This window comes from Python bivittatus, unplaced genomic scaffold (genome assembly GCF_059951505.1).
Source record: "Python bivittatus isolate LINGU-HERP-01145 unplaced genomic scaffold, Pbiv_v1 ctg000190_np1212, whole genome shotgun sequence".
NCBI lineage: Eukaryota > Metazoa > Chordata > Lepidosauria > Squamata > Pythonidae > Python > Python bivittatus.
In genome coordinates, this window is record NW_028277042.1 from 16,556,935 (window position 1) to 16,579,328 (window position 22,394).

Genomic DNA, 22,394 nt, shown 5'->3' on the forward strand with positions numbered 1-22,394 from the left:
ATAGACACCATTCAAAGTTGGCCTATTCAGCCCAGGCTCTTCTAACTCACCATTCATGCATCGCAAAACACCATCTGGTCCTCTTTCGCCTCCAGCAATCACAGCTGACCAAAAAACTATAATAACAGCTGTTGCGAAACAAAAGACAAACAAAGCAAGGAGGGAAAGGTTAGAATGAAATCCCGGGCTCAAAATACTCCATGAAGTGAAAAACAGGGGAGAGGGGGTTCTTCGTATGTCTTCTTCTTCTTCTTCTTCTTCTTTTTTTTTAAGGCAACTATTGTACAGAATTTCCCCTGGTTAAACTTGAAATATTTAATCCATCTGTCTCAAAAAGAAGAAGAAGAAAAGAAAAAAGGAAAAGGAAAAGGAAAAGGAAAAGGAAAAGGAAAAGGAAAAGGAAAAGGAAAAGGAAAAGGAAAAGGAAAAGGAAAAGGAAAGGAAAGGAAAGGAAAAAGGAAAGAAAGAAAGAAAGGAAAAGGGGAAAAAAGTGTATGGGGGTGGGAATACCCTTCAAGCCACAATGGGCAGGTGATAATATATCATGGAAACTCTACCCCATAAAGACATTTAAAGGGTTTATTCATGTTTGGAAACTAATGAGCCTGTTTCAGCAAAAAATTAGAACTCCTTATGTTCTTTCATCATATGTCAGCCTGGGTTAATGTGAAAGTGGAATGTAGTTAACGGAGGTGATAAAGTGGAGGAACCTTGGGGAACAGCAGAGGGAGGAAAGACTTAGTAATGATAGGAGAAAAAAAACATTATTTAACAGGTGTCAAATGGGGGAGTGGGAATCACTTAACCCACAACGCCATTCCAGTGCAAGTTGTACAGGAATACAGTTTAAGGGTATGTTGTGACCTTCCAGTGGTGTGACAAACACTTATGACAAGGGGCAACCTGGAGGCGAATTGTGAACAGGGTTGCAGAATATTACTAATCTCTAAGAGTTAGGGACATTTTAGTGAAATGCTATTAATAGGGCAATCATATTCTCCAAACTGGAAGACTCTCAGGTTAGAGCTGATGATATTTCCAAGGCTCTCTAGCCATCGGAGAATAAGATTTCACACCAGGTAGGAGGTTAGCCTAACTCTTCCCAGAAACTAGGCAGGGAAACATAGAGTGTTTCTCCTATTTTGCATGTGATATGCCTCTGCTGTTCCCCCCTTTTGCTTTACAGAGCTTTGAGGGTGCCTGGAGGAAACCAAGAACGTGCTCCTCTGCTTTGTTGGTCTATTGCAGAGGCTCTCCAACATGAAGGTACTGCAACCCCCTAAAATTGCACATAAATTTGTATGAACCCCACGCATAATTCTCTCATTGGGGTTAGAGTTGGGCAAGAAATATTGTGTTGTTGATGCTGCTTTTGCTTTTGTGCATTTCTAATCCAAGTTATGGATTTGGGGAATTGTACACTGGTCAGTCTGATTGGAGCTGCTTATAAACCCTGCAAATAAATAAATAGATGGCTTCCAATGCTGACATCTTAATTTATATAACATGCAGCTTCTCAACATCTGAGGTACCACAAATGCCCACTGGGGCTTCTGAGGGCAAAATGAAGAGCAAATCCCTGAGCATTTCTGCACAGGGCTGATTAAAAGAAAAAAGGGGGGAAAAGTGACATCCCCCAAATGGCTTGTGACACCTTCCCTCCCCCCCCCCCCCCGCCAAAAAAATCATGAAACGTGGTTTGAGAAACTCTGCCCTGTAAGATGCCATTCTGTGAACCAAAGCTCTTCAGTTTAGGAGAAGAGACATATATGCTCAGCTAAAGGATTTCAGGAAGGAAGGAAGAAGGGAGGGAGGGAGGGGAGGGGAGGGGAGGGGAGGGGAGGGGAAGGGAGTGGAGGAAATATCAGATATATTTCAAGCATAGGTATATTTTGATGTTTATGTTTTTAGCAGTGTAACCTGTGCATACTGACTCAGAACCAAATGTGTTCAACAGGTCTTGCTTCCTTGCAAATAGGTTTGGATGGCAGAATACATTCAGTGATTTTAACGATGCCCATTTCCCTGCAAGACTGACCAGCGATGGGCTTTCAGCCCTTCATCTCATATGATAAAATCCAGGATTTATGAAATCAGTTAATGAGTGGCATTGCACTTGCTTCTCATTCCAAACTATGGGAAACAGACTTCCTTTGCCGTTAATTCTTATCACTTGTGACATTTCCCTAGCAATGCAAGCCTGCAATTACAGGCCATCTATACAATTACTGTCACATATGCCGTAGGTTTTATTTCTTGAAGGTAACAATTTCAGGAGCTTGCAGAAGTGTTGATTGCTACATTCAATTAGCTGAAATTGACATGGGTGTGTGCATGCTGGGATGTCCTCCCTGTAAGCCCCATTTAACTGAATGGGAAGCTGTACTTCCAGCATTTGAATGGGTCTTGGAAAAACTGCTTTTCCCTTGTTCAGTTAAAATACAGACACACCTCAGATTTGTTAGGTACTTATGAAGGCTGTAAAATGTATTCACTCCAGAGGAATCTATTTTCACAATGGGACTTACTTCTGAATAAAGTTTATGGAATTGTGCTACAATGTGATCAAATTGTTAGAATTTTTCTACCAATGCTGGTCTGCAACTGAAAATTAACTTGATCTCTACATCAAGTAGGTACTTTCACAAAAACTTGCATGAAGCCAAAGCTCAGATTTCCTGAGAAAAGGCCGAGACCTCAAAGTTAAGGATGGGGGTGGTGAAGATCTTTCCGCATCATCTATTTTGTTTTGCTTTTGATTAAAGTTGACATATTCAAGGGATGAGCTAGGCAAAATAATTAGTTCATTATTTTGACTTGGAAAATATATTCTTTTCTGAAACAAAAGAGTGCTTATTCCCAAAGAAAGCATGATTGTTTGAAGAGAAGTCTTTGGATTCTGGCCATATAGAAATGTGAGAAATAAATACATAAATCGATAAGAAATAAGAAACATGAATTAACAGGGCCATCACAAACTTTTCATTTAATGAAGCAACTATCTTAAGCAGCAGGTGTTGGGGGCAGGATCCTTAATCCCTGCCATCTTGTATCCCTTCAGGATGAGCAATGCGTACCTTATTGCTTGTGGTGTAATCACCACGTTAGCTTACTGCCCTCAAAAGAAGTTCAAGATTTTATTCCTTTGCCAATAATTTTTCTCTAGTTACATTTGACTTTTGAGCCACACTCCAAAAATTAGGTAGGGCTGGGGAAAGAGTTTAAGGAAGGCTTTGGAGAGCTGAGAACTTGGTGTCTGCACCATGTATGATGTCCTTGATAATCATTTCTATTCTTCTTGGATGTGAGTTTGTCAGGGAGAACTTCACCCTGATAGGCTGTTGTTCCATCCTATCAGCTTTGGAGTATTAAGAATGGAGAGGTAATGAAGATGGAGATGTCATCTGACCAAATGAGGTATCCTGTCAATCTCTTCTCTGCTCCAAAATCTTTTTGGAAGGCTGCAGTGTCTTAAATCTCCTAGAATGCTGTTAGTTGGACTTGGGGTCCCCCTGAAATTAATGTGGCCACTTAACCCTAGTTTAAGCCATACTGATTTCACTGGGAATAAAATGCAATCAACTCAGTCTGTAAACAACCTGCTGAGGGTCATAATGCATGTAACAGAAATTTCCTGAACTCTCCGTTCTTCCTCCCAGCATTATTTAAAAGCTCCATGGAAGTCATGTGGGGGAACATGATGTGATATTTCCGGATGGATTGCAGCTTTGAAGCCAGTACTCTGTGAATTTCATTTTGATCCTGTTTATATGACTCATGAACAGGAGCCCTGGACACCATATCTATCTAATCTTATTTTCTTCAAGATTAGGATTCCACTCAGGTTTCTTACTTGCTGTTTTTCATTTTCATTTTATCGTAAGCAGTTTAAGATTGTTGCCAGTGGTAATTTGCAATTTTTATCAAGACCTCTTCATTATAGCTTCTGACAGGACAGATGCTGTAATTAATCATGCAAGACAACTGGGGATAGTGGTCAAACTGTTTTCCTTGTATGGAGAAAAGAGAGGGGGAGGAAGATGTAAAACAGTGACTACAACAGGGTTCTTGATTTTCTTTCATAGTGCAGGCAATATAATTTTTAAAGTCAACCTAGATAAAACAGCAAGCCATTTTTTCTCAATGGATTCTGAATTAAATACGCACGGGCCTATCTATGCAAACAAGTCTGTCACTAATCATCATCCTAATTGCAATATAGATATTGTTGTACTTGTTTCGTGGTGTCTAAGAAAAAAGTGCACGTATTGACCAAATGGGCAAAGAAGCATTTAGACTTTCCCCCATCAGTTGCCACCCTCCCATGATTTTGGGGGAAATTATTTTGCAATGTTGTCTTGATGAGCCGGTCCTTCAGTGTACTATTAGAATATGGCTGTGCACTCTATGGTGTCAATAATTGTTGTTGTAAGATTAGGGCTGCCTATTTTTGCACACTGCCATGGAAATTAAGGTACCTTATCTGGAGGACACTGGATTGGCTGTCTTACTTGGAGAGCTATCCCCACATCTAACTTACTGGTTCAAAACATGGTCATACTATCATTCCCAAACAAATTTCTAAAATGCTCTTTTCCTTCATGCCAGATCATATCACCACTTTTATCTTTTTATTCTTTTCACTATGCAGGAGGCTCCTTCTTTAGCCCTCTTTACAAAGCATTTCCAAAAGAATGCTTTGATTATGTGCTATCAGGTCGGTGTCAACTCTTCATCACCATGTACATAGATTTCTTTTATGACGATCTGTCCCCAGCCTGGTCTTCCAATGGTGCACCCATTACTGCTATAACAGAGTCCATCCACTGTTACTTCCACCAAATCACTCTGCATTTTCTCTGCCTGTTTTAATCTTAGCTGTTCCTTTCTTTCTAATTATTCTTCACACTTTTTTTCTCTGTCCATTTTAGTCTCCTTGTTAGGAGCAATTATTCTCTTATACCCATTTTTCTCATCCATAGCTTCTTTCACTTCATCATTCTACCAAGCATTCATTTTCATATTTCCCATTTGCTTCTCACTTTGGGAGCAATCTATAACAAAATTCTTTTCACTTTAATTCATTGAATTCAAGCAGCTTCCCCATCCTCTTTCTTCCAATCCACTTTTGATCCATTCTGCTGGGAAATTAATCTGAATCCTAATACTGTTCTTCATGCAAGTGTTACACTTTCTCACTTTGCAGATGTTCACTCTAGCATCTTCCACTACCTTCCTTTTCTTCCATGTCCTTTTATCCCCCAAGACCCATTTCAAAGACTACCAAGTGTTGCCCATCCCACATTCAGAATCTCTCATCACCCTTGCATCCTTCACAAATTATCTCAAACTTTCATCATAAACAATGAAATCAATGGGACTTTTAGATTGATATTCATTCCTTTGCCATGAAAAGTTTTGCTTAAATCATGAACTCCAAACAAACACACCTAAGTAGATGCTCACCAGACCGTCATCATTCTCATTACTCCTTGGATCTTTAAAGGGCACAATAACAGAATATTCCCTCTCTTATATCCCAACCTTCTGTATGCCATGCTTGTCACCAGTGGACCCATAGAGAATTCCATCCCATCGTAATATTCAGCACTGATTAGTTACAATTTTGCAAAGCTGGTTGGTGGCTGTTGTTTTTTTTCCTGAAATGTGTTTATTCTATAGCAAGATAAAAGCATTTGTTTTAGATAAGCAAAATACAAACAACTTAATTGCTGCTATCGTAACTCATAAAAAAGTATAAAACAGCATAAAAACACAATAAGCAATGCTGCAATCAAATCATTCATGTTACCAGTGTTTACATTAAAGCCTCATTTATGAAAACTTTACAACACATGATCTGAAAACTTACAACCTTTCAAAGAAAATATTTACACTGATTATTCAGATGTGGCAACCCCCTTAAATAATCTACCAATATTACATCATATGTTAAAAACTCACATTTTTTCTTCTTACCTTTTTTTTTTGTAATAAGTTTATTTAAGTGCATTTCCTTTTTTTAAAAAATACAGTGTATTAAATCTGAAAGTTCACCCAAACACAGAATAGAATATTCACTTTCTTTTTAATGGTTATGAGCAGGACTGAGTAAGAATGTGTTTTATTCCAAAGTATTGGAGAATTTGGAGAAAATATAGTAGGATGAGAAGATGGGTTTTGATATTTATGAACTTTCACTTACATTTTTTTTCCTTCAGGAGACATTATTAAAAAGGGGAAAAAAATGAGCTTTGGCAAAAGTCTGTGATATTTCTTTTACATTATTATTATCGATGACAGAAAAACACCGTCAGCTACTCATGTCATATAAGTATGATTGTATGAAACCCAATCAACATTTTACAGGTAGTTACAACTGTGCTTTTAAGAGCTTCATGTGTTCAAACGAATCCCCAAACTAACTGGTATGAAGTGCGTCAGCCAATTTTGCAGGAATGAACAGTTTTAATCTGAAAATGGTAAAAAGGCATTTTCTTTTTTCAGTCTTCTTGCCCAGGCATATGCAAGACTATTCAATTCGCATGTGGTCAGTAAAGCTTGGAATAAATTAAAAAAAAAAGAAATGGGCCACATAAAAAGAAGAGGGAAAAAAGAGCACAGCTTATTTTCCTAAAAAAAAAAAAAAACAGAAGAGCAAAAGAAAAAGGGGAAAAACAGGGGGAAGAAAACCTGGGAAACAAATATTTATAATTCCGCTAAAGGATTATACCCAGCTACACTGTAGTTCTTTATTGCCTATCTAATAGACAGCTTAGAATTCACTTTATGTGTTATGCCTCCCTGCATAACGACCCATCAGCGATGCACAGTTTCTGGATGATTCACGGCTTGGCTTCGCCCGTAACGCAGAGCGCCGTCGGCTCGTGCGTCTTCAGAAAATACTGGCCTGCGATAAAAGCTGAGTCTGCGTCTGGCCTTGTATTTGGGGCTGGTGGGGCTGGCTGGCTGGTGGCGGGCTGCTGATGGCAGAGATGGGAGAGGTGATCTGCGAGGGAGCCGGGGAATGCTGCTGAGGAGAAGGCTGTGACTGGTGCTGCATCTGCTGGAGCTGCTGTTGATGCATCTGCTGGAGCTGCAGCTGCTGCAGCTGCTGCTGCATGTGGTGCTGGAAATGCTGCTGCTGCATCTGCTGCTGAATCTGCTGGTGGAGCTGCTGCTGGTGGAGCTGCTGCTGCTGCATTTGCTGTTGCTGCAGCTGCAGCTGATGGATCTGGTGTTGCTGGCTCTGCAAGGAAGGGCTGGCCTGGGAGGAGGTGGGTGCTGGCGCGCCCGCCATGTTGGTCGCCATGGGGCTGATGAGCGAGGTGGAAATGTTTGTGGGCACGCTGGGGGCAACGGTGATGGGGGCAACTATTGGATTCACAGGCAGCCTCATGGTTAAAGGCTTGGGGGCAATGGCCCTGGGAAGAGATTGCTGAAGAGTCTGAGGGGATGTGACCACAGTTGCATGTTGTGCAAGAGGGGCATTCAGAAGCAAGGAAGAGGACAAATTTGTAGAGGCCAGAGTCTGCTGGACGGACCGGATCGTCTGGGCTTCAGCTGACTCAGCGGCAGCCTATATTCCAAAAAGAGAACGCAACAATAACAAAACGGTATTCACCCTTCAGTTTCATTGAAGACACGTTCATTCATCGCATTTGCATTCTACTTTCCCCCAGACAGCTGCATAGCTCACCCGGGTGCAAAACCTTTGGGGGGAATGAGGTCAACTTTTGGACTTTGAGGAACAGCCTGAGAAGCACAGGTCAATGAGAGAGTGGGGCCACCCACAAAAATGCTGGGGGAGTCAGGCCAGAATTCCAAATTTGATTTAATTTTCAGTTGAGATATAAACTCAATGAGACTGAATATGATGGCTTCCAACACAGTCAAGGATTTTTGCTAGGGTTAAAAGTCACCATTTTGCCCAGTCATATGGGAGAGGCTTATAGGACTATGGGGCCCGAGATGGTGCACTCCAGCACATGTAAAGTCTCCCCCCTTTTAAAGTGCAAAGGAAGAAAGATGAGTATGTTTAAAGTGGAAAGGGTCAAACACGTTGCCATGACGGCAACCTCCTCTTCAATCATGGAAGAGTTCTCAAAAATCTAGAAGCACTAGTTGGGATGTGACCCTACTACCCCCCAACAAAGTCCAATAAAAATAATCCATTATATTGCCCTGATTAGTTAAGATTCTAATTTCCAGAGCTATGAATACAATCAGAGAATAAATTGGCAACAGTCTGATACTAATCTGTTAGAATTATGTGAATGGCATGTAATAATGAATGTAGTATATGCAAACTTGGTTTCAGTATTATGGTATTTCATCTTTGCACAGTATGTTCTATGATGCTGCAATGCTTTATAGGAAGCCCCCTTGAACTTATTTGTTGAAGAAACTAAACCTCTTCGTCAACATATATAGCACTTTTTAAATATATACAGTTCTTCATGTTCAACTCTTTCTTCTGTTTCCACAGGTTTAGTTATGCATCTGCAGGTAATTTTAGAGTGAACCGGGACCCCATTACACACCTCAAGCATGAGATGGTTACTTGTTCATGGTTGATCCCACATTAGTAAATGTGCGTGCATATTATGTGTCTTTTTTTTAATCGTGACACTACAACAGTTCATTGATCCTGTTTGCTCAATGTCACATTTCAGTTAATTTACCTCCGTATTGTCTAATTTAACAACAAAGTAATATAAATAGCCACCCATTCCCTAATAGTATGATGCTCTGTGCTTTTGTGATGGAATGGTTGGATGAAGGCCGCGCTCGGGGAGATAAGCATTTCCTTAGCCCCCAGCAGGAGTGTGGGAAGGTTAAGAAGATGAGACTGGCACCACCCTAAGGAATGCACAGTGTTTTGGCTTGCTGGCTTGGGAAGTTTAGATTCAGTCTGGAGAGATTCTGTCTTGGAGGTGGAAGCTAATAAACGCAACAGAACTGTATCTCTACTGTCTCGTGGAATTCTTTGGGCTGAACCTGACATCAATCTCTCCAGACTGAATCTAAACTTCCCAAGCCAGCAAGCCAAAACACCATGAATTCCTTAGGGTAGTGCCAGTCTCATCTTCTTAACCTCCCCACGCTACTGCTGGGGGCTAAGAACACGCTTATCTCCCTGAGCCTGGCCTTCATAAGTCCATTCCATCACAGCTTTTTAGCTATGATCCAGTGTAAAAAGATACCATTTGAATTATGGAATCCTTTGTTAACTATTCCTATTTTTGCACCATCCAGAATTTTTTTTCAGTCCCAGCAGAGAACCAGGATCTTTCTTCTGCTTCCCTTCCTGTAATCTACACTACTGCCACTACCACCACCACCAAAGAGTGACACACTACATACTAAATTTAATTGGAAGTTGAAAACTCAACTCTTAGTCTGTCTTATCACTTGCTCCCTCATCTCTCTCAGTGCAGACATCAGTGGTTGATCCTGAATAGCTTTTTGCAGGGATAACTGATCTTCTGGAGTCAAAGGGCTGAAAGGGGTTACCTGCTCAGTGCCAGAATCCAGATTAAAGCATCCATGAAAAAAAGATCTATCCATCTTCTGCCTGAACACATTAACTCAAAAGAACCCACCAACAACCTTGGTAATTAGTTCCATTTTTTAATCTTTCCTTCATGTTAAGAATTTTTTTGATTAACATTCAACCGGAATCTACCTCACTGTAAAGAGGTAAGGCCATTATTATGTGCTGTGCACTCTGGATTAATAGGTAACAGCTCATGTCCTCCTGAGTTGCAACCTTTCAGGTACTTGAAGAGTGCTATCATATCCCCTCTCTGTTTCTCTCCTCAAAGCTAACAGGAATTCCCCCTCTCAATCTCTCCTTCTAGGACCCTGATTACCTTCCTTTTCTTTTCACCTGTTTTCTCACAACCTGCCACTGTCAGGGAGGTGCCAAAGAGGAGCAAATCTCCTGCCAAGCTTTCTTGGCAACTGTAGCCTGTCCAGCAAAGAGAAAAAACCTCCTTGGTCCTCTGAACTGGAGATGCCACAGAAGTAGCCTGCTGTCACCTCCCTTTGAAGCATATATGCTTTACCACAGGGTTAAAGTTCCCTCCACAGAGAGATTAAAAAATAAATAAATAAACTGCTGCTTACTTATTTTTAAACGAGATGATTTAAAAAGAAAATAAATCTGCATGGAAAACAGAGCTCCTGCACGGTTAACTGAAGTGGGCATTAGGCTTACCTTGGAAACCAAGCTAGCTCTGTAAGCCGCGAGGGCCTTCAGGTATTCCTTCTTGGCGGCTTCCGTTTTCCTTTTATATACCTGTTAAAAATGGCGCAATTTTAACACCAGACCTTCAAGCGTACAAGCTTCACATAATACACTAATTCTCGCCTGAAGAGGAGCTGTTATGGTCTCATAAAAAAGGAAGAAAACCAAAAGGGACCTTTGCCAATGTTCTCAATACTGCATGTCCCCCTCCTCCTGCTGAGACTTGGACTGAGCAATAGCGTAAACATTTTCAGCGTTAAAGAGAAGGCTGAGATTGAAGCTGAAATGAAAAAGGCGGCTAACCCACCCACTCCATTTTTATCTCTTCCTTGAACATTTGCATACGGCTCATTCTTGTCCAAATTTTTTCTAAAGTGACCGTGCTTTCTCCAAATAGAAATGGGTTGCATTGCTGATGTAATCTCACTATGGGATCATTTCGTCAAGGGCAAAGCCAATGCAGAATGATGGCACTGCTGTTTTTCTGAATGAGCTTGACGGTCCTTTGTGATGTTATCATATAATGAATTCTCATTGGCTAGGCGACTATAGTGACGATATGGTTCTCTGAAGGGTGCAACTGATTGGTTCTGGGAACACTAGTCCCGGAGGGACAGGATTTAGCCATTGGCTGAAAGGGACATAACATTTTTTTCCTTACAAGAGTAGGAGTAAAAGTTGGGAAGATTGCAAATCCTTTCCTTTATCCTTCTCAATATAAACTTGCTTATGAACAGGGTCTGTCCTAAATTCAGTTCAGCTCTCTCAGTACAGCTTCTTTTTACTGAGGCGATAAACGCAATCCAGGTTTGTATACAGTGGGAGCGGGTTTGTATTACTGAACTTTCCTTTTGCACAAAACAAAAAGAAAAAGAAGCAAAGCAAAAACACCAGAATTGTTTCTTGGGATAGAAAGAAAAAAAAAAAAAACTTTTTAAGAAAGTCCATTCGGCCTGTATTTTGTACAAGTGTGTGCGTGCGTGTGTGTACAAGCAGGAACATGTAAGTAGCGTCGCTCAATGATTGTGCAACTTCCTATCTGTTAAAAACGCTTCTAATCAGTTAATCCATTTATTCATGAAAATACTACCAAACTACCAGGACTACAATTTAAGACCACCAAGTAGATCTTGAGTCTTGTTTCTCAGGCAAGATGATAGACAGCATACTCATGTTCCCATCTGTGCTAGCTTCCTAATTAACGAAGTTCAAAAAGATCAGCCCACTGCTGTTTAATTAGATGGACTGTAATCTCTGGCACCTTTCCATCCATCTTCAGCCCCCAAAACCCCAAAGCATCCCTCCATTTACCTGTTTTTGCTCTTCTCCTAAGCTATCCCACATAGAAGCCACAATTTTTGAAACCTCTCCAAAGGTAGCGTTCGGGTTCTGGCCTTTAATTGCTGCTTGCGTGTCCCTGAAGAACAGGGCATATGCGGACACCGGCTTCTGTGGTTCGTTAGGGTCTTTCTTTTTCTTTTTCTTTGGAGTTTTGGGCTTCTTGCTAGAATCTGGTGCAGCTCTTTTCTCTCCAGCAGCCTACAAGCAGAAACAAGGAACATGAGAACTGTTTATTCAGCGCAAGATGTTGTAAAGATAGTACGGTGGTAAAGTGCTTGGGGTCTGAAGGGAAAAGATGCTTGAAAGTGAGCCGAGGCACATCACAGCACTTGTCTACAGCTCCTTAAACTAAGCAGGTCTTCTCCCTGGGTCTTGCACAGCTGCTTTTAGGAGCCACAGACAGGTGAACTCCAAACCATGAACAGAAAATAGCTTTATCATGTACAGTTGGTGCTCTGTTTTAAATACACACACTCGCCCATGTGCAGTGTGCCTCTGACAGCATGAGCATTAAGAGTTTAAAACCTCAAATACTTTCTACGTAGACAATGGTAACAATTCGTTGTAAACTATCAGTGTTGACTCATTTTGAAAACATCCACTGAAGAATAGCCTGGGGACTGCTTGCAGCCCACCAGCATCTCATGTGTGGCCTTCAGAAAGACCTGGTCTCAAAATTTGGACCATTTTATTTTTGTGTTTCCATTTTTCAGACTTTTGAGGGGACCAGGAGCAAACTGCTACCCAGTTTGTAGAAGTTAAGGTACCTACTTCAATCCTAAAAAAGCCCAACTCACCCCAGCTCACATTCTGCCCCTAAGCCTATTTCTCTCCATTCAGTTCTCACCCTGCCAAATTCCACAGCTAGAGCAACTGAGCATTAAAGATGTCTCTGGTGCCATATGGAAGCCACTAGCATTTGAGAAATAAGATACTCTGAGTGAAAGAAAGAGGAAGCAACTTTTCGTACTTTTTCAGCCCTTTTGTTCACGCTCTTTCCAATGCCTTTGTTAATTTTTCCAGGTCAAAGAACAATTAGGAGAGTTATTCTTCAATCATTTCTGAGCTCCAATGAATCCCTCTGCAGCTGCCCTCTGTAGCCTGTAGGCACAGTTCTAGCAGAAAGGGCCCTTGATAGATCCACCGATTAATATTAGGCCTTCTACACGTGCAAATCTCCTGGTTTTCATCAGGAACCTGCACACCAACCTCTTTCTAGAGTTTGCCATCACCTGCTCTGATCCTCTGGCTTAAGGTTAATAATGGCAAAGGTTTGCCCCACCCCAGGGACAATAAAGCCAAAGAAAAACAGGTGTCATGCTAGAAACACACACATATAAAATTCTGCTATTTGTTTCCATTTCCAAAACAGATTGATGTTGTTCAGATATATTTCTCAGCTTGCCACCTTTCTTTCGTGCGGTCATTTAATCTCAGATGAAAATGAATTTGAGAGCACACGCAAGACTTTCATGAAAAGGTACAGGCTGCTTTTTAGAAAGGAATACGTCATTTTTAAAAACATGGATACCCAACAAGATGGCATGTTAAAATGTCAAAAGCATTGCAGACAGAGAGGACAAACAAAATTACTGCATCTATAAGGTGGGAAACTTGTCCCTTGTACTGGTAACATCCTTCTTTTGAAAAAGTCGTACAGGAGCAACAATGGATCTCTCATAAGCATCTATCATGCAACTGGATAAAGATGGTGCCTCTCTATACATTCAACTCTTCTTTTTAAAAACAAACCGACAAAGTAACCCACTCCCATCTATTTAGGTAGAATTTATTCTCTCTTGCATGGTGTTGCAATAGAACACTCACAGGTTCTAGGTAATCATACCCACAGATAGGTAACTCCCCAAAATTCTCTGAAAATCTGTTATTTGGGGCAAGAATTCTGAAATCTTGCAGGAGCAAAACCACAGAAATCTCATAAGTTGGGGTTATCTTGTAAAAATCCAACCGTTCTTAAAATGATTTTGAATTTTGGGGAGGTGCCTACTGTTCTAATCTATTTTAGGCTGAAAGGGTTTTATTTATTTATTTAGCGTGTGCTGTAACTTACTCTGTTGGGATCATCAGCATCTTCTTCATTTATAGAACTGGACGGCGAGGGAGTTGCTGATTTACTTGCAGGAGGGGAAGGAGATGTGTGTGGCAAATTGGTACCCCCTAGATTTAATCCCAGTTGAGCACTTAGCTGGGATTGGTTAATAGTAGTAAGCTGATTAGGAGGCATAATTCCTGAACGAGTGGCTTCAGTCATGTGGACAACAGATCTCATAATCAAAGAATGGTCCTGGCGATACTGAGGCATATCTGTATGAGTGTGATCCTGAAACACAGAAAGAATAGTGGGCTATTAAGATAATAGAATTTTGGACTTTGAAGAAGCAGGATAGAAGAGTATTGACACTTTTGAGCTTTGATGTTGGAGAAGACTCCTGAGGATAACGTGGACAGTCAAGAAAATAAACCAGTGGATCATTGAACAAATCAATTCAGAGTTGATCTGGGCACAAATGACCAGACACAAATGACCAGGCAATCATCCTACTTTGGACACATTATGCAAAGACCTAGCTCTCTGGAGAAAGCTGTAATGCTGGAAAACGTGGAAGGAAAGAGAAGAAGAGGACAACAGCAGCAAGGTGGATGGACTTAGTTTCTGTGATGAGTACACGGTTAGAAAACCTGAAAGACCAACTTAGGGACAGATTGTCACAGAGAAAATCAATTTATGTGGTTGTTAAGAGTCAACACCGACTTGAAGGCACATAATCAATCAATCAATCAATCAATCAATCAATGGTAATCAAATTCTCAAATCATCAGAGCAAATATTTCCATGAAAGGACTTGGGGAACTACTGAAATTCCCATGTTCCCACTTTATCTAATACTAAGCATGTGGAACTGATATAACTGCGTTTTGTTTCCTATGTACCCAATCAATCCTACAATTCTGGTTTCTTAAGGTCTTATTTTCTGAAAAACACAATGTATGTTGATAATGCTATATTACTTAAGTGAAATAATTTTATTTATTATCAGACAGCTTGATGTGTAAAAATATCCAAAGAGGAAGTTGGGAAAGCAAAAACATTGCCGCAATTTCTATGTTAGTTAATTTGCGTCCTAATGTTTCTCTCTCCCAGGTTCAGAAGAATGGAGTATGTGACACCTATTTTTTGCCTATTTTGTGTGTGAATGTATGCATATGTATAACACATATCAGTGTGACACAGACAGATATTTAAAAGGAAATACACTGCCAGCTGACATTTGGGCTGGGGTGCATGGTTGATTGTTGGCTGGTTAGACGGTGTATCTTGGGTCCTGGGAAAAAGGGAGGGAGGGTGGTTAGTGTAGTGGTGAAGAATGATGCTGGAGAGAAGGCATGGTGGAAAGCAGGGGTGGGCATTCTCAGGGACAGCAGAGTTGATGCTTGAAACCAATACTATCTTCAGGACCCTAGTGTTCAGCCTTGATGTCAAGTCTCTGGATCCTCAGTGGCCCTGGCTTCCAATTACTGGTGCTGTATGCCAAATGAGTTTGTAATCCATGACCTTATGCTAGATGAGGCCGCTGACAAGGATGTCCCCCGAAGGGGTTTCCTCTCTCAGAGATACTCCCAACTCAATTTCAGGCATGGCATCAGTTGCGAACCCAATACAGGGTGGGTTGGATACTTGTGGTCATCTGAGGAGCCGTTCTCACAATTATGCACACCCTCCTGTAAACCACTGTGTTGCACTCCACATGGGGCTGCCCTTGAAGACCATAATGCAGCAACATGGAGAGTTATGGGAGCACTTAAGTATGTCCATGTAACACCTCTGCTGGGTGAGCTGCACTGGTTATCAGTAAGCTTCTGGAGGCAATTCAAGGTGCTGGTTGTGATCTGTAAAGCCCATCACAGCATAGGGCCTGGCTATATGAGGGACCATTCAAGAGTGGTCATGGTCCAGGTCCTATCATTAAAGCAGTGTCATCTGATGGGTCCCAGGAGATGAGCCTTCTCTGTTGTGGCTCCTGCCCTCTGGAATACTATCACCCCCAATTTTGAGTAGCTCAAACCCTGCTGTCCTTTAAATGGGCCTCAAAGATCTGGCTTTTCCCCCAGGCCCTGAGTTAAGTCGAGTATGCGCCCCGGAGGGTGATTGTGCTATTCTGTTGACAGATGCTCTTTCCCTGCCTATCACTTTATCTGGTTTACTGTATTGACCTACGTTTTTAACTTGTACACTACCCAGAGTCATTGTGAGTTGGGTGGCTTCACATATTTAATTTATAAATATAAATAAAATATATCTTCATCAAGCTCCCAACTTATTTTTCTTCAAATATCATAGGGTACACCAGGCAGAAACAAGGGTGTCCATAAAGTTCTGCCACAGAAAATTCTACCTCTGGAACAGGTTGTTCTGAGCATTCTGGAAACTTCAAAACTGAAGCTGAAATTTTGAGTTTCAAAACTGGCTCATTCCATGATTGGACTGCTTTTGGAACACTTGGAAGAGCTTCTTCTGAGGCTGACCCTCTTCCAAAACACCCAGAATGGCCCATTTTGAGTAAGAACATTCCATGGCATGTTTTGCTATCTATAAATTCCTGCTAGCATAATTGTTGGCCACGATGGGTGGAAATTTTAAAACTGTATTTGAAAAGCACCAGATTGGAAAAGTGTGATCAATATCTACTAATCAGTCTTTCTTCTTTTACGCACACACACACACACACTTACATACAGTTTCCACATATCCATCTCACATTTGTCCATACATCTTTATCTGCCAACTAATTCCTCTTCCACACAACTGAATAATAACACCTTCTTTATAAGGCAGTTGTATTGCCAACAAATATACATTTTTATTTTTACCTATGAAGCCCAAGACTTATAAAAAGAATGCCTAGTTTCACTAAATCTCAGTATTAAGAATGATCAAAATACTAATAAGCAAATATTGATATGTACCGTAGTTTGGCAGAATTTCTAGTGGTTACGTAGAATTAATGGAGCACAGCAGGTATTGGCTACTCAAAGGGCATTAGCTAGGAAGAATGAAATACATTCTGACTGTTCAATGTGACTCCAAATCCCAGATTTTGGGGAATAAGAGGAGAAGCAAAAAACCATGTTTCTGTAAACTCGGTCAACTTACATTTCTAGAAAGTTAGGGTATTTGAAACCTTGTCACTATAATATGATTTGAGGCCATTAGGTAATCACCTTTGTGCCGACATTAAACAAAGAAACAAGGTTATTAAAAAGAAAAAAGAAAACCTCCAAAGTAAAATGTATGGAAATCAATTTCCAGAAAAAAATATACCTAGCAAAATTAGGGACTATTCCTGTATTCAACTGTACTGTTACTCTCTACCACATACAAGGGAAAAAAGACGTGTGAAACTGAGGTACAAAAGGAAAGGAGACACTGCAACATATTCTCAGTGGTCTGAGCATCTTAAGCCTCTGTATGGTTCTGAAAAAGGAATGAAAAAAAAAAAAAAACATTTTTCCTTGATTGCACTTCTGAGTAGCCAAACCTCTTCAACTGTCAGTTTGGGGAACAGCTTGATCTATGCATGTCTAAGAGTCAATGTCAAAAAGAAACCCTAAACTGGTTAGTGGAACCAAACAAGCTTCTTCCTGATTTTCTGATTAATATTTCAGACAGATAGACAGATATTTTAAAAAGAGCTTTCCTTTGAACTGATTTCTTGGTTGAACTCAACATTTGGTTGAGAGATCAGTATCAGTCTTCAACGGTCCAGAAATATGCTACTTGTTAGAATTAGGTAGGTAGCATCTTCAAAATCTGCAATGAAGTCAACTCCCAACGTCTTGGCAGGTATCCTTCTTTCTCTCCAGTAAATCCTCCCGCCACTGTTTGGAAAAGTCCACAATTATAGCACGCCTCTGTTTGGGAAAGTCTTGCTATACTGCTATCATTATATTTTCAACTGCCTTCCAGCAAGGTTTAGGGCAAACCATCCTCAAATTTTTCACTATCCTTTTTAATACTACAGAAGAGGAAATTTATTAAATATGTAACTGGAGGGAATTGTGTTAAGATCTTTAACTTCAGTTAAATGGAAAAATGTATGAAATAAGTGAAGGTTAGTTTTTGTCTTGGCTCTACCAACTCCTTTTTGGAAAGTGCCTCTGTATGACACTCAACAGCTAAGTGTGGCCCTTGGCTGGGAAAATGTTGCACACTTATGCTAGAGGATTGTGTTCTGTAATTAGTTGAGTTTTCCTCCCTTAGCAATGACAACAGCATGTTCAGAATAACAAAGACTTCTTTTACTAAAGTGTTCCGATCACTAAACACATTAATGAAGCCTGAAATAAGCGTTTTAGCATAATATATTAAATAACACTAATGTAACATTGTTTTAATTATAACCACACTCATTTCTCTTATCCATATCAAGATCATAAAGTGGATATTAAAAAGAAATTGTGTATTTAAAAAAAAGCATGCAAAAATTGGAAACATGCATTTTATAAAGGAAAGTAAGCTGAAATCATGCTTACTCAGGTTTGAAATAACCTAAAGAATATTCCCAATTTGTCTCTTTAGTAAAAATAGTAAGAATTTGGAAACCAATAAATGTTTAGATTTGAAATGTTGTTTCAGTAACATTTAAAGGATCTTCTTCATTTGTTTCTTACTTTGAAAAATAACAGAAGCTCTTGATAAGATTAAAAAATAACCATCAGCAATGACTTACTTCTTTTGTGCCATAACACAGTTTATCATAATTTTATGATAAATATATACTGACCAGCATACAAAGAATAAGCTGAAAGTTGCTTCAAATTAGCCCTCAGCTGTTTCTTAACCTACATGGGTTAATAAGAATTTCAATGACTTTAATCATAATTTTATTTAATGAATTTTATAGAGTCCATAACTGATTTTTCAAAGAATAATACAATACTAATGATTGCTAAATCATGGTAAACAGAAGATAAGATCTGCATGTGTGTTGTATCAATATCAAATATTTGACACTGTTTAATTAATTAACCCATCGGTTAGAAGAAGGCATCTGGTGGGCTTCCTGAAGTGTCCTAGTCTGGTCAAAAATTCTTCTCCCTGGTGAATTTGATTCTTCTCTGATGAAAGCAGCATAAGATAAATTTTATAGAAAAGCAAGTCTGTGATGCAACATTATTCTCCCACCTTCCACCTCACAACATCTAATCTCATCTAAATAAGATTCTCTCCCCGAAGCACTGTATTTTTAAGATGTTCCAAAAACTCACATTTTCATAGAGGAAAACTTTACACCCACCAACGCGCGCACTCCAAGAATGATGTATATTTTTGTAAAACCTGAGGTAATTTATTTTTAATAAAAGAAAAGGAAGAAAATAAATGTGGGCTGAAAAAAGGCAATTATTTTACCGTCTGTTTCTTAGATATCTGAAAAGGAATTTCAAAATTCATCAAAGCTAACCTTCTCTTATGTACAACAGGCTAAGCTGAAAGAATGTTAACAAGTTCAATTTTCATTCAATCAGCACCACTGCTCCCTGAAATGTTTCATTGCAGGAAAGAAATAAAAAATAATCTATATGGTAATTATTAGGATGAATCCCCCAGTAACTTTCAGCAACATAAAAGGTCAGTTCTATTCAAGATATTTTATCAGTCCCTTGCACATACTCCTATGCTGTCATTTTAAATCTGAACAGCATTTTATTTTCCCATTTACAGCTACCTGCAGAATTAAGTATTTAAGCCAAATAAGAAAAAAAAGAGAGAGAGAGAAGAAAATCTTGAATCCTGGCAAAGGCTATAATAGCATGGAGATAAATTGTTCAGCTGCTCTCTCAGGCCTCTAAGGGCTACAGATTTTTCTTCTCCTGGTGCACTGTGGGTATTCAAAACTTGTTCAACATGATTTCATTTCATTTCAGGCAGTGCCTGAGAAAACTAAATTACAGAATCAATCATACAGAAGGTCAGAGTGAGACTTCATTACAAGTATTGCATGCTTGCATGAATATCTTTCATTTATGACTGACCCAATATGTCACAATAGCTGTCTAGTAAAAATAATCCACTTTCTGAAATTGATGTACTACTGATGTCAGTGCTACTCAGCGGGCTGGGCAGATTATAGAGAGATGTTTAAAGGTGGGGGGGGGGGAGAAGAGAATAAAAAGAGAGAACCCCACGGAGCCCAAGGAACAGCTCTATAGCATTGTCGTCCTTTACAGATTAAAATAATTTCTCAGGTGATCATCTACACAGTCAATAGTGCTTTAGTTTGTAATGACTTTGGATGGTATTTGCCGATGGATTTCCATTCTATGCTTATGTCTAGATATATACATATTTTCCCATATCGTGTTACGCCCTGGGTGCTTTTCTGAACACAAATTGCACTTTATTCAATTTTTTCCCTCCAGTAATTCATTTAAGAATGTGGATATCCTGTATTACCATATTATTAAAATGCCAATGCTAATGATACGGTATCCCTTTCGCCCCTCTTTTCTGCAGGGCTCCATTCGGAGAAGCAAAATCTCAACGTAACAGAACACGTTTAAATTAAGATAAATGTTTCTCTGTTTCCTGTCCATAATCATAAACTAATCAGCAATATGAAAAATTGTCGCTCTCTCTACAAACAAAAGCAGTAACAGGCTAGTTAGGGAATGTAAGACAATGCATCATGAACTTTATTAATCTTTTCTTGAAAGAGGTATGAACATGTTAATCTATCAACAACCATTTTTAATAACTGGGGGGGGCACACTGAGTTTGGCAATAAAACTGCTTACTTGCACTTAAAATACAGCAATCTGAAGTTACTAATGGAATGTAAAGTATTATTTATTATTCTGATTGTCCTCTGGCAGCAAATCTGAGAGAAGCTTGTAAAAGTACTGTTATGTAGCTAGTCAACTCAGTACCCTGAGGGAAACATGGGCGAACCTTGACATAACCTATTTTTACTCCTGCCTCTGGCGATTTTATATTCAAGTTTGTAGGTGAACATGTCAGCCAGTAGTCAGAATAAATCTGGAGACACAGTGTATTAATCATAGCTTTGCCCAAGTACATTTCATTTCTTCTCGGTTTGCACTTGAAAATTTCATGACATTTCTTCAAGGTGACATTCTACTGGACATCTTAACAGGGTCAACCCAGAAATCCAATTAAAACAACTATCCATTGCAATGAAGCTGCATAGAATGGTCATGTTTCCAAAGACATCCAGGATTGTACGTGGTATATAAAAAGTTACGTTCTTCCAGAGCTCCTCGACGTGGCTTAGACCTGGATCTCCATGGGACTGCCTTCTCTCAGTAGCTTCTGCCTGCTCAGAAAGACCAGGGTGGTGGGCTCTTTCCCACTCCTTTTTCTTAAGGGATGTCATCTTCAGTGACCACAGGAACGGGCCTTCTTGGTAACTGCCCCCTTCTTTGGAACAATGTTCCTCCAGAGATTATAATGGTTCCCATCCTGCTGGTTTTTCAGAAAGTAACTAAACTCTGGCTTTTCCAGAGATCTTGAGAATAGATTGGTGATGAACGGAACCCTTCTACTAGAGGTTTAGATGTTGTGACTGTTCTTGAAGTGTTGCTGTTTTGTTTCTGATACCATGAATGATGGTCTTTAATTGATTTGATTTTGGAGGCTGCTGTGAGCACTGCTGGGTTGAGTGGCATATAAACTGCAGTAAATAAAATCAATACATTTAGGCCATTGGGCATGCTTGACATGAGGAGAACATGTTGTGTGTGCCACAGGGGGTGTGGCAACCATCACATGTATCTGTTGCCTAACATTCTGTAGTTCACAGGTTATTCACTATCAGTCTCCCTACCATCTTAACTCTGTTGGCAGCCATTCGTCATTTTTATTTTCTCAGAATGACTATGTGTGGAATCCAAGAATATTTTTGGTAATGCAGGCTATTCTGGAAGATGATGTTCCTCTTTACAGCATGGTAGGCTACCTTTTTAATTTTCTTTAAAAGCAATAATTATTGGAGCAGGGGTCTCAGCAAGCTTCATGATAGGTCGGACACTGAAGCCCATGGATGCCACCCTGAGATTCCCAGAATTATTCCAGTTTCAATATATCTTACCCAATACCGAAACTATATTTGTAGTATCTTTAAAATCTGTGACTAAACTATCAATACTGTTTTAACAACTTGACAACAAAGATGCAATAAAATTTGAGAAGTTCAACACTGCTGCATGCAGGCGTTGTACGAATGTAGATTAATATCATAATTATTTTATGGCCCCATAGTTAGTTCTTTCAGATACAGCAAACCCAATTGACCGTGAAATGAAATTTCATAGTTAAAATGCCTCTTTTACGTTTTTTTTATTGCAGTAATAAAAAAAAATGGCTCCAAGGAAAGGTAATTCATAAAATATACAATTTAAATAAAGGAATTTTATTATTAATAAATATTTATCGGTTTCATAAAGTTCATATTTTAAATAAATAATGACAGGCATGTATCACCACATCTTTGAAATATAAATTTAATATTCAGGATGATGTTAATCTTAAAGAGGCATAGGAACTCAGTAGAAAATCTGGTTATTTTCAATTGACCATTTTGCCAGGTTAAGATATTTATCTTTCAATTTTTTTCATCCACTTTGACTTTGAAGGGGGCACAATTTTAACACTATATTTCCATGTCACACTGTACCATCATTTATCCTATTAAATGAATTAACACTTTGGTAATATTGGTAATGAGACCCAGTTTGGTGTAGTGGTTAAGGCATCAGGCTAGAA

The 22,394-nt window shown here is 39.5% G+C and overlaps 1 protein-coding gene across 1 annotated transcript in view; it reads right to left on the reverse strand.

Annotated features, from left to right (window-relative positions):
* Nucleotides 1–5,477: 5,477 nt before the first annotated feature.
* TOX3 (TOX high mobility group box family member 3) overlaps nucleotides 5,478–22,394 on the reverse strand; it is an 82,547-nt gene continuing 65,630 nt past the window's right edge. Inside the window, exons 4-7 of the mRNA XM_007422804.4 lie at nucleotides 13,665–13,934; nucleotides 11,564–11,791; nucleotides 10,223–10,303; nucleotides 5,478–7,579 (exon numbers count right to left, since the gene is read on the reverse strand). Of these exons, the coding sequence (XP_007422866.1) occupies nucleotides 6,896–7,579; nucleotides 10,223–10,303; nucleotides 11,564–11,791; nucleotides 13,665–13,934 (1,263 nt within the window). The 3' untranslated portion in view covers nucleotides 5,478–6,895. The remainder of the gene's footprint in view (nucleotides 7,580–10,222; nucleotides 10,304–11,563; nucleotides 11,792–13,664; nucleotides 13,935–22,394) is intronic.